The sequence below is a fragment of the Myxocyprinus asiaticus genome, chromosome 8, assembly GCF_019703515.2.
Source record: "Myxocyprinus asiaticus isolate MX2 ecotype Aquarium Trade chromosome 8, UBuf_Myxa_2, whole genome shotgun sequence".
Lineage (NCBI taxonomy): Eukaryota > Metazoa > Chordata > Actinopteri > Cypriniformes > Catostomidae > Myxocyprinus > Myxocyprinus asiaticus.
The window spans coordinates 50,805,130-50,818,371 of NC_059351.1; the positions used below are offsets into that span (position 1 = coordinate 50,805,130).

The following is a 13,242-nucleotide window of genomic DNA, read 5'->3' on the forward strand; positions in this document are numbered from 1 at the left end:
CACACAGGAGCCGATATCAGACCACAGACTCTTAGCTGTCAGACTCTTTATTTGACTTTGTCAAGTGCAAAAGCATGTAAAGCGAAGTGCTACAATGTTACAACAGCACAAAACAACACAAAATGAGGTAAATGCTGCAATCAGCACATTACCTTAAACGGTTAATACAAAGAAAATGATATTAAGACTTTACATTATAACATGCAAGTTGGTTTTGGCACTTGTGACTGGTTTCATGTGCTGTACTTGATTTTATCCAACATACCCCCTCTAAAATGACGCCATTTCAGCTACATTTCAGAAGAGCTGCTGTCCTAAAAAAAACGCTTGCAAAAGAACTCCTAAATAACCATTACATTTTAAAATGAATGCTTGTGCTGTGTAGTTCTGTTGAAAATGGTCAAATTAGCACTACTTTAACATTTTTGGGTTGTATTCTTTGGCCAATGACGAGGAGAACTGAAATACTTGTTCAAGTCAGATGATTGAACTGTGGTTTGTTTCTGGTCAGTGCTGTTAAGGCAAATGAAATAAAAATGCAATCAAACTCTTAATAAAATATTTACATCAGGGTACACCAATATGTACAGATAAACATGACCTTTCAAAACTTCATATGAAATGGCCTGAATAAGGAAGTTACTGTAGTGGATGTGACCTTTGACAGATTAAATCTCTGTCTTCCCCTGTAGTGGACATCCAATCACTCTTGACTAATTTCATTCTGAGACCTTCATACATGTATCGAATGAAACAAATGGAAAAAACCCCAAAAACAAACATCTAACACAAACAAAAAACAATCAAGAATCCTGGTTTGTTTTTTTTTAAAAGAGGGTCCCTGAGCATTATCATGGTAAACAACATGTTTATGAATAAATCTTAGTACTGCAAAAGAGACAATATAAAACACCATACTATAAAAACAAATAAATGATCATTAATGCAATTAATATCCTGATGCAGCTCATGTATAATACTCAAAAGAGAACAGTTCTGGAAGCTGTTTTATGTGAAAGAAACATACATACTAGTTAAATATGGCATAGCACTAAAGCTTGACATTGAAATAAAGTGCTAAGTACAAAAGAAACCATTTTATTAAGTTATCTCTTGATACTTGAATAGCGAGCTTTGGCAAATCTATACAGAGATTAATGCTCTTGTAGCTAATCTTCGTACCAAGCTTATTTTTTGTATTATTATTGCAAATTTGCCATTTCCAATAACACATTCAAACTACATTGATGGCATCACAATAATTCATATACATCAATACAAAGTGCTTTTTTAAATTAGATTCAAAACCATGTAGAAGGCAACAACAAACATGCATGTCAATATTTTGGCATTGACAAACTACTTCCAGGAATAATAATGCTTTATGGAAAATAGTTTTCACCCAGTGAAACCACAAATCGCCATACAGGAAATTCAGAGGGAGTTGTGCTTGAATGAGGGACACACCTTCATCTGCTATCTCAACAGCTTCCATTTCATTTTTTTCTTCTTCTCAATTTCAGCCTTTCTTTCATATCCTACTATTTATTTATCCCTTTTTTGTTTTTTAATCCCATTACATTTCAACATACTGTCACACCTTCTTCTTTTAGTTTTCGGTCTATTTTAGGTTACTCCTCATTGCCCTCTGGTTTGTTTTACGCTGAGAAATGCTTTATAACATTTGAATAAAGCTGACGTGAAATTATGTTGAAGAAACTTTTTGAAATACTGAGGCTTACTAGGTTTTTTGTTAGTACCCTGATGGCCTTTTTTTAAGTGTGTGTATAAGTGTGATTGGGGAAATTTTAACAGTCTATATATTTTATGATATGTGTTTATGCATCTATTTTCAGTAACATGCCGTTATATTAAGAAGCATGAATTATGCATAAGTACCTATAAGCATTGCTCTACAGTTATAATGGTGACATGTAATGGAATGAACAAATGTGTACCTATATGTCAGTGTGTAGTGTGTGAATTTGTCAGTGTGAGCCCCTCTGAATAAGCTTTGCCTATTTTTGAATCGATGGGCAATACATGCACCCATGACTTTACATTAGCTTCCTTCATCAGAAACACAAAAATGAACACAATTCATTAAACATAACTCAAAACACTGTATGAAAATACCATCAAGCGCTAGCTGTCCTGCATCAACAGGCTTTCTATTGTAGTCTCTCATTGTCACTTTATGCTCTTTTAAGAGTTCGTTTTGGTATGACAGCACAAGACGTGCTCTTGTCGTTTTCAACCCATATGACCTCCAGGGTCAAAGGGTTGGACTGAGGTCACGGCAAGAGGAAAGGGAAAATGGTAACTTGCATTAAAATTGAACTTCTTGAGGATCACAAAAAAAACAAAAAAAAAAACATGGTGACCTGCACCTAGTTTCCATCACAGATGTGTAGAATTTGAGACTTCGAATAAGGTGTTACCAAATTGAAAGGCTCATTGGTTGGAATTTAAGGCTATGGGGTATTGTTTGGTTTTGGATTCTGCTTAGGCCAAAGCAGTGCTAAAACTTGAAGGCCTCGTTACAAAACCTGCTGTCACCAGGGCCTCCTTTCATTTACTCATGACTGGCCATAACCCATGAGCTTCAACATCCCTTTAGTCCCTTATGTCAATGCATTAAACTTGCATACTGACTGTTTGAGCCTTGGGTTGTCAAGGCTTGGAGTGTCCAGAGATAGGTCTGTCTGTATTAGGGTGCACTTTGTTTTTCAGGGGCGGAGGTTTGTGCTTGCGTTTACGGGTGGGATTTGTTGTAGTATGTGCAGGGTGCAGAAATACACTGGAAGGGAGGTTCTCGTTGGGGGGCACCCACTCGTGGGAGCGAGGGATCGGTGCTGGGGTAATTGTGGCAGATATGGGGGCAGTCGAGGGAGCATACATTGGAGTGGGATGGGGGGTAGAAGCCGGAGTGGGGGCAATTTTGCTGGCACAGCCAACAATCTCGGAATCCTTTTGAATGTTTGGATCTACCTTGTTGGGGGTTGGGGTTACCTTATGAAAAGCTTTGTCAGCCTTGTGGGCCCTGTGTGGATTAGAGTCCGCCTCTTGTGGACTTACTTTGAAGGGGCCTGAATCCATTTTGAGATAGTCTTTTTCAGTCTTGCTGCCACCTGCCACCATGGAAGTGGGGCTTTCTTGTATCTTGGAAGGGTCTTTTTCAGTCTTGCTGACACCTGCCACCATGGTACTGGAGCTTTCTTGTACCCTCTGGAAACAATTATCAGTCCTGTGAGGACTTGAATCTACCTTGTGGGGGCTTGTGGAAAGACTAGTTTGTAAGAACTTATCTGTTTTTTGTGATCTGTCCTTCTTGTGAAGATGTTTCTCTGACTTGGATGCACTTATTTCAATTTTTGGGGGACACTTGCTTCTTTCTACCACTTGTGTACTCCTGTCTGCCCCCTTGTGTGCCCTACTATGTCTCTTCTGTCGTGCAGAGTCCAGACTTCTGTGGCGATGTACCCCTCTTCCTTGTCCTCTGCTCCTCCTCAGCATCCTCTCTAGGTGGCACTCTCTGCGATACAGTTCCTCTGTGGCGTAGGTGACTCGGTCTAACTGCAGGAGCAAAGCATCAAAAGCTGGGAGGATCCTGCGGATGGTTGCTTCCATCTCTACTCTCTCTTTCCAGCATTGGCCTCCAACTACCACTCCCAGGCCAAAGGGGAGGCCTAGTCCTAGACCTGGAGCTTCAGCCAGACTGCAAGGACTACTGGATGTGGGCTGCCAGGAGGCCTCAGAACCTCCATCAACACTGTCAGGAGATGGAGGAGCCTCAGGCGTGTCCAGAGGAGGAAGACACAAGGACTTGCAGTCACTAGTTGAAGATGAACGTGAGGGAGGGAGCTCCATGCCTTCAAATCGCACCTTGTGCCGGAACTGTAGGGGAAGAAAGGTGGTGGTTATCTAATGGGTAAGGGTCTGGTATACTACCTTGAAGAATGCAGGTTCCATCTCTGTCAACTCTTGGATTTATGGGCACTGTGCCTGGTCTACAAATTTCTTTAGATAAAAACATGTACTAATGTAACTGACTAATTAACTACCTACCCTGTGGAAAATAACTGGTCACCAGCATACAGGTGCATCTCAATAAATTAGAATGTTGTGGAAAAGTTCATTTGTTTCAGTAATTCAACTCAAATTGTGAAACTCATGTATTAAATAAATTCAATGCACACAGACTGAAGTAGTTTAAGTCTTTGGTTCTTTTAATTGTGATGATTTTGGCTCACATTTAACAAAAACCCACCAATTCACTATCTCAAGAAATTAGAATATGGTGACATGCCAATCAGCTAATCAACTCAAAACACCTGCAAAGGTTTCCTGAGCCTTCAAAATGGTCTCTCAGTTTGGTTCACTAGGCTACACAATCATGGGGAAGACTGCTGATCTGACAGTTGTCCAGAAGACAATCATTGACACCCTTCACAAGGAGGGTAAGCCACAAACATTCATTGCCAAAGAAGCTGGCTGTTCACAGAGTGCTGTATCCAAGCATGTTAACAGAAAGTTGAGTGGAAGGAAAAAGTGTGGAAGAAAAAGATGCACAACCAACCGAGAGAACCGCAGCCTTATGAGGATTGTCAAGCAAAACTGATTCAAGAATTTGGGTGAACTTCACAAGGAATGGACTGAGGCTGGGGTCAAGGCATCAAGAGCCACCACACACAGACGTGTCAAGGAATTTGGCTACAGTTGTCGTATTCCTCTTGTTAAGCCACTCCTGAACCACAGACAAATGTCAGAGGCGTCTTACCTGGGCTAAGGAGAAGAAGAACTGGACTGTTGCCCAGTGTTCCAAAGTCCTCTTTTCAGATGAGAGCAAGTTTTGTATTTCATTTGGAAACCAAGGTCCTAGAGTCTGGAAGAAGGGTGGAGAAGCTCATAGCCCAAGTTGCTTGAAGTCCAGTGTTAAGTTTCCACAGTCTGTGATGATTTGGGGTGCAATGTCATCTGCTGGTGTTGGTCCATTGTGTTTTTTGAAAATCAAAGTCACTGCACCCGTTTACCAAGAAATTTTGGAGCACTTCATGCTTCCTTCTGCTGACCAGTTTTTTAAAGATGCTGATTTCATTTTCCAGCAGGATTTGGCACCTGCCCACACTGCCAAAAGCACCAAAAGTTGGTTAAAAGACCATGGTGTTGGTGTGCTTGACTGGCCAGCAAACTCACCAGACCTGAACCCCATAGAGAATCTATGGGGTATTGTCAAGAGGAAAATGAGAAACAAGAGACCAAAAAATGCAGATGAGCTGAAGGCCACTGTCAAAGAAACCTGGGCTTCCATACCACCTCAGCAGTGCCACAAACTGATCACCTCCATGCCACACCGAATTGAGGCAGTATTAAAGCAAAAGGAGCCCCTATCAAGTATTGAGTACATATACAGTAAATGAACATACTTTCCAGAAGGCCAACAATTCACTAAAAATGTTTTTTTTATTGGTCTTATGATGTATTCTAATTTTTTGAGATAGTGAATTGGTGGGTTTTTGTTAAATGTGAGCCAAAATTATCACAATTAAAAGAACCAAAGACTTAAACTACTTCAGTCTGTGTGCACTGAATTTATTTAATACACGAGTTTCACAATTTGAGTTGAATTACTGAAATAAATGAACTTTTCCACGACATTCTAATTTATTGAGATGCACCTGTATGTTGTATTTTGTTTTTTGGTGTCTCCACCAGGCTTCTTGACAAGCTTAACCATCAAGACCTCACAGGTCAGCCAAATTCAACAGAAGACCATGTTGGTCGATCAAATGGTCAAGAGTATGGCTTTGATGGTCCATCAGCTACACTCACACAAAACTAGGGGTTGCACGACTACTGATCTTAATAGCTGATCAGTTGAGTCAGTCATTAGTCAAGTCGAATTGAAGGCCAATTTGCATATTTGGCAGGTAACCGTAGTAGCATTTATGTGATCTTTATCAAAGTACATTTGAGCCACTTAGTTTTTTTTGAGTACAAAGCCACCAGGCTTTACACCTACAGTATTTTTATTTTATTTTTGGCTGTTTGCATTGTACTTGCATATCACCACCTACTGGGCTATTGTGCAACCATGGTTTGTTTTCTGATTCTTTCCTTTTTCACTCGCTGTAATTCCTGCAAACGCTGTTTTATAACTCATAAGTTAACCATTATATTAGTTATAGTTGATTTGTCTTTTCAACCCTTACAGCAAACCAGCGCTAACTAGCATAGATCACAGCAACTTATGCAGAGCTAAACTGGCCTTTTCAGCAGGGTAATGAGAAGTATTCCTTAGCCTTAACACTTTTGTGATTCTGTGGATCAGAAACTTGTAAACAGCCAATGCCAGACATACTACATTGGTGAAAAGCTTGTATTACAAAACATAGGAGGAAAATATCTTTGGTATTACAGCACACATACCTCTTTAGCACGGCTGAGGCCCATCCACATTTTGAGTCGTCGCAGGAACAACTCCACCATCTCATAGTCCTGCAGGTCAACAGCGGGACGGTACAGTTCTGCTTTTGCCCGCCGATAGTTTCTCAGCAACGCCGAGATCAAAAGCCACAGGAAAATGAGTCGGAGCAGAGTAAAGCTAATGTGAAAGATAAAACATGAAGAAGAACAGGGGGAGGAGCCACTGTCCGGTCGCCAAGACAAGAGTCCACGCCCACCAGAGCCTAGTAACGTCACACAAGTGGAGCTAACTGTTCCGTAGCCCTCCATGACAGAATGGAAAAGCTGGAGTAAAAAGAAAAATGAGCATTTAAACATGATTATTTATTTTTTAACCTTTTGTACAAAAACTGTTTTGGGCTAAATCCAATGAGTTTAGAAACAGGAGAGAGGGGAAGTAGATGCAAGTAATAGAGCAACAGATTAGCGTAAATGTATAGATCAGGGTTGTGTTTCACAAAAGTATCTGAGAGTCTACTGGCGCCAATGGTTTCTACGATCTACTTAAGCTTACGATGCTTTTGGGAAACGCAGCCCAGAACAGAGCGCTTTCAACAATGCAAGCCATTAAATAATCATTTATAATTCACCCATCAAGTACTCTGGGTAAGTGAGGGAGATAATTTAGTAGCCCCTCACATCAGTTTGCCGGTGTGTTAATATTTTGTGCACTTACACATAAGCAGCCTAGAATTAAAAGCTCTTTGATTTTTGATGGAACAAGTCAGGATGAGAGTCAAGGGAGAGGGAGGTGTGTTCAGATCCAAACACACATGTGAGCCATTGTGAATTGCATATAAAACTAGATTTTTACATAGATGTTTTGTACTAAATATTTCCAGAAGCCCATTAAGTGTACTTAACACACACACACAGTTTTTTACTTCCTTCAGTTGGAGGATTTGTATTGTGTATTTCAGACAGCATCAAGGTCTTTAACACTTGCACATGTGTTTGTACCTGGTTGAAAAAGGACACCCATTAAATTCTGGTAAATCAGTCGTGACATCCAGGAGATAAGCGTCCGTTATGAACTATGTCCCTTTGCAAATAATAAATGTCTTTTATTCTGTACATTACCGCTTCGTTATTGAGAAATTCTTTGAATTACTACACAAAATACAGAGTTCGTAATAGCCCATTATCGCTGAGTTAATATGGACAATGTGTTTACCAGGGTACCATGTGTGAGTGCATTTTAAATCACATTGCAGTGTGCTGCAGTGTGTGTTTGTGTTCTAACCAGGTGTCCAGTATGCGAGTATGCCAACAGGAACACAAGCAGAGTGACGGCGACTGTCAGCAGCTCCCAGAAAGATCTCCTCAACGTTCTTCCAAAAACACCCCATTCTCTCATGAAGCGCAGCTGATGTGATGCCTAAACAGAGAGAAATGAGATGAAGGATAATTTGAGCCATGGTTCCCAAGGTGAACTTTTATTTATAAGTGTCCAAATAACTTCTCCAAACAATAACTGTGTTTTATTGAACATTAAAACAGAATACCTGAAAAATCTTTTAAAAAAAAAAAAAACTTAAACAAGTCCCATATGATACATTTCAGCACACTTTGTCTTCTTTTTCCATCACTTATTACGTCACTCCAAAGAAAAAGTGTCTTGTGCGCAGTCTATGTATGTGCGCTCTGGTTCTGGTCCACACGTGGGACACATGACTTGTCCAAATATGGAATCTGACACTCTCTAGAGATCCAATGAGAGTGATCTGACACATCTATGACGTGAATAATCGTGTTGCAGTGGGACGCTCCCAGAGAATACCATTGCTATAGTGATCTCTATTAGCGCTAGCCTTCTGTAGCTTTCATGACATTCTTTGAGGAATATCTCTGGATTTACACAACATATGACATCGAGTGAGGGCTTGTTTGATTCAGGATCGCTGGCTGTAAGTTAAAATGTGTCGGAAATGCTGTTTATAATTTCTTTTTTTTTATAAATACATTTGGATTTCACATGCTAATACTCACTGTGGTTTGGTCTATGAATGAATCAAATTTGCTCATTATATTCTACTAATCAAGACCTTTCCAAAATATATGACACATGGCTGTGTGATCTTTTTGATCTTTTTTTTTTTTTTTACTGTTTTTTATTTATATGATTGTTGTTTTCACAAATTTGCGAATCTTTTAAAACGGAACAGTTCTAATTTATCAGCAATTTTATAAGCAGTATTTTAGAATTGGTCAGACCAGCTACACTATATTGCCAAAAGTATTCGCTCACCTGCCTTTAGACGCATATGAATTTAAGTGACATCCCATTTTTAATCCATAGGGTTTAATATGACGTCGGCCCACCCTTTGCAGCTATAACAGCTTCAACTATTCTGGGAAGGCTTTCCACAAGGTTTAGGAGTGTGTTTATGGGAATTTTTGACCATTCTTCCAGAAGCGCATTTGTGAGGTCAGACACTGATGTTGGACGAGAAGGCCTGGCTCGCAGTCTTCGCTCTAATTCATCCCAAAGGTGGTCTATCGGGTTGAGGTCAGGACTCTGTGCAGGCCAGTCAAGTTCTTCCACACCAAACTCGCTCATCCATGTCTTTATGGACCTTGCTTTGTGCACTGGTGCGCAGTCATGTTGGAACAGGAAGGGGCCATCCCCAAACTGTTCCCACAAAGTTGGGAGCATGGAATTGTCCAAAATCTCTTGGTATGCTGAAGCATTCAGAGTTCCTTTCACTGGAACTAAGGGGCCAAGCCCAGCTCCTGAAAAACAACCCCACACATAATCCCCTCTTCACCAAACTTCACAGTTGGCACAATGCAGTCAGACAAGTACCGTTCTCCTGGCAACCGCCAAACCCAGACTCGTCCATCAGATTGCCAGATGGAGAAGCGTGATTCGCCACTCCAGAGAACGCGTCTCCACTGCTCTATAGTCCAGTGGCGGCGTGCTTTACACCACTGCATCCGACGCTTTGCATTGCACTTGGTGATGTATGGCTTGGATGCAGCTGCTCGGCCATGGAAACCCATTCCATGAAGCTCTCTACGCACTGTTCTTGAGCTAATCTGAAGGCCACATGAACTTTGGAGGTCTGTAGCGATTGACTCTGCAGAAAGTTGGCGACCTCTGCGCACTATGTGCCTCAGCATCCGCTGACCCCGCTCTGTCATTTTATGTGGCCTACCACTTCGTGGCTGAGTTGCTGTCATTCCCAATCGCTTCCACTTTGTTATAATACCACTGACAGTTGACTGTGGAATATTTAGTAGCGAGGAAATTTCACGACTGGACTTGTTGCACAGGTGGCATCCTATCACAGTACCACGCTGGAATTCACTGAGCTCCTGAGAGCGGCCCATTCTTTCACAAATGTTTGTAGAAGCAGTCTGCATGCCTAGGTGCTTCATTTTATACACCTGTGGCCATGGAAGTGATTGGAACACCTGAATTCAATTATTTGGATGGGTGAGCGAATACTTTTGGCAATATAGTGTATTTTCATTGTAAAGATAAGAGTCTAAGCTTTAAAACAACACATAATTTGTGCAGATCAAGCAAGTGGTCATTGAGTAATACTGTAATAATTTTATTTTCGTGATCAGTGCCCCCTAGAGGGCCCAGAATCGGGTCACTCTGGGTTTAAGAGGTTAAAGGGATTTTCTCTCCTAAATTTTATATAAGAAATGTAGGTGCCACTGTTCTCACCTTGAGCACCAGCAGGAAGAGCAGGGTTGCACTGAGTTGGGTCAAGACCTGGCTCTGTTGGGCCAGAGGAAAGAAGTCTGTGAAGGCGTCCCGTTGCTCTAGAAATGACTTCCACTGGCGGGCGGAGAGCACTGAGAGACTGAGATGTAGAGAGGCGACACAAATTGCCAACACCAGACTGCAAACACTTGCTATGTTCCACAAACGCAGGATGTAGCCACGCCCCTGTTTCCGAGCAGCCATTCCCTCACGCGCCGCAAAATAGATCACAAACACCAACAGAAGGAGCTGAGAAAGAAAGAGCTTTATGAATCTCTTACTTTGTTAAAAAAAAGGCAGCAAAAATCTGATTTTTGTGAGCTTTTCTGACTCAAATTCGTTTAGTTGTGTGGAGCTTGAAGAGCAAAAAATACTATTTAAAATCTCTTCGGAATGATACAAAAATCCTACATCAAAATTGGTTGCAGTGTGAACAAAGCTTTCGTAATTGGTTTGTTTTGTTAGCTCTTTCATCTGGATAGCTGAGTGATGTGTGGCTGACGGTTACCGTGAGAAACAGGGGCAGGTCCAGTCCATGCCTGAGTGTGTGCAGACTGCAGGTTTTGAGGTCCAGACTCAGCTGAGCTCGTTCAGACACTGGAAACTCCAGCAGGAAAGAGAAGACGGCCAGCAGATCCGTGTTGATGTTATAGAGGGAGAACTCTACGAATACAACACTCGTCCTAGACACACACACACACACACACATAAATGGATGGAGATTAGAAAAACACAAGTCATCAGGTCCAATGAAATATAAAAATATCTTTAATGCGTACGTTGGATAAATCAACTGAGAAATGTATAAATGAAACTATGACAAATGAGTGTACGTACAATCATTATAACACAACTTCCTTCCAAAACTATTTCATCTATCTTTTTCTGACTTATTTGTACATTACTTTACTTACTGCCATGTATTGGTCGTAAATATCTGTGTGTGTGTGTGTGTGTGTGTGTGTGTGTGTGTGTGTGTGTGTGTGTGTGTGTGTGTGCGCGCGCGCGCACTCACAGCGGATCGAGCCACTGGTGTGTGTTGAGCTGTCTGATCAGAGTTCTGGAGTCCTGCATCTTTCTGCTGAGATACTGCACAAATCCAGCACTGCTGTAAACTGATACCTGCCCCCAGTGCCACACACTACACACACACATGCATCAAAACTATATGAGAATCTCAGTGACATGTGGACGAGCAGAAAGAAAAGACAGCCACACTGACACAGAAGATGATCATGAGATATTTATGACAGATCTGTACAGACAGAGCAGAGAGAGATGGAGGATGAACGGAGGTTTGTTATAATCTCACCCGCTGCTGTGAGCGGTACTGACACTCCAGTTCTGCACCAATCCAGAGTCTGACTCCGCCCATCCACCAGAGACACACCCGAACCACGAGGATGACGGAAAATATCCACTGATGGGGCATTCTGGAAGATAGTGACACAGATAGAAGGGGTCAAAGGTCAGGATGATTGAAACACTGTTTTCCTCCTTTTGACAATATTCATAAAAAAAGACATATATTTGTTCCGGAAGAGTGCAAGTTCCAAAACTACAATACTTTCTATTAAAACATATCATTCAAGTTTATTCTTCTGTGAACTTGTTACTCATCTGCTTTCAATGGATAAATGTGCGAGTGTGTTTGAAGAGAAATCAGTTTCAGTCTGAAAGGAAAGAGGTGTGTGTCAGTGTGACATCATCTCTGTTTGGACGGCCTTTATCACTTCTGTGCTCCTTCTCAAAATGAAAGAACATTTCTATCAGTCTGCAGACACTGAGCTCTTAATGAGAAGAATGAACACACAGTTAGTGCAGCATTATGTAAACCCTGGAGTTTTGCATAGGACCAACAAAGATAAAAATGAGAATCAGAATTGCTGAATTATACTTCCATTGTACTCATTAAAAAAAGTTTTTTTTTTTTTTCCAATTTGGAATGTCCAATTCCCAATGTACACACTAAGTCCTCGTGATGGCGTAGTGACTTACCTCAGTCTGGGTGGCAGAGGACGGATCCCAGCTGCCTCCATGTCTGAGACCGTCTACTCGCACATCTTATCACGTGGCTCACCGGGCGCACCACCGCGGAGGCACAGCGCACGTGGAGGCTTCACGCCACCCGCCGCGGCAACCACGTCCAACTCACCACGCGCCCCACCGAGAGCAAACCACCTTATAGCGATCACGAGGAGGTTACCCCATGTGACTCTACCCTCCCTAGCAACCAGGCCAATTTGGTAGAATTACAGCCGATATTTTGGTAGATAATTTATGGTTTATTTGCTTGTGGCTCTTCTAGTGCACGTTACATTCCCCCAAACCTTAAATTATCGGTTATCGGTATCGGTTTAGGCCACAAAGAGCTGTGAATTATGGGTTATCGTATTGGCTCTGAAATTTTTAGCTTTGTAAAGTAATTCATATGTAAGAACAATTTATGTGTCTGCAAAACTAATTTCAAGTATTTCAAGTGTTTTAATCAAATTCACAAATTTAAAATCAAACAAATTCAGTCAAGTGTGTCCAAACTTTTGATGAGTATTGTATATATTGTATATTGTAAAAATGTAAAAATATAAAAATAATTTCTCCCCAATTTGGAATGTCCAATTCCCAATGCGCTCTAAGTCCTCAAGGCGGTGTAGTGACTCGCCTCAATCCAGGTGGCGGAGGACGACTCTCAGTTGCCTCCGTGTCTGAGACCGTCAATCCGCGCATCTTATCACGTGGCTTGTTGAGCGCGTTACCATGGAGACAAGCGCGTGTGGAGGCTTCACACTATTCTCCACGCACAACTCACCACACACCCCACCGAGAGCGAGAACCACATTATAGCGACCACGAGGAGGTTACCTCATGTGACTCTACCCTCCCTAGCAACCGGGCCAATTTGGTTGCTTAGGAGGCCTGGCTGGAGTCACTCAGCACACCCTGGATTCAAACTCGCAACTCCAGAGGTGATAGTCAGCGTCAATACTCGCTGAGCTACCCAAGCCCCCCAGTTTATTTATTTTTTTAGAAAAATCAATTATAAAATGTCCAGACATGGA

General features: G+C 41.6%; 1 protein-coding gene across 1 annotated transcript in view; it reads right to left on the reverse strand.

Annotated features, from left to right (window-relative positions):
• Positions 1 to 31: 31 nt before the first annotated feature.
• Positions 32 to 13,242, reverse strand: part of pkd1a (polycystic kidney disease 1a) — a 105,249-nt gene continuing 92,038 nt past the window's right edge. The window contains exons 42-48 of the mRNA XM_051705723.1: positions 11,496 to 11,616; positions 11,199 to 11,324; positions 10,692 to 10,866; positions 10,145 to 10,432; positions 7,709 to 7,843; positions 6,430 to 6,750; positions 32 to 3,897 (exon numbers count right to left, since the gene is read on the reverse strand). Of these exons, the coding sequence (XP_051561683.1) occupies positions 2,674 to 3,897; positions 6,430 to 6,750; positions 7,709 to 7,843; positions 10,145 to 10,432; positions 10,692 to 10,866; positions 11,199 to 11,324; positions 11,496 to 11,616 (2,390 nt within the window). The 3' untranslated portion in view covers positions 32 to 2,673. The remainder of the gene's footprint in view (positions 3,898 to 6,429; positions 6,751 to 7,708; positions 7,844 to 10,144; positions 10,433 to 10,691; positions 10,867 to 11,198; positions 11,325 to 11,495; positions 11,617 to 13,242) is intronic.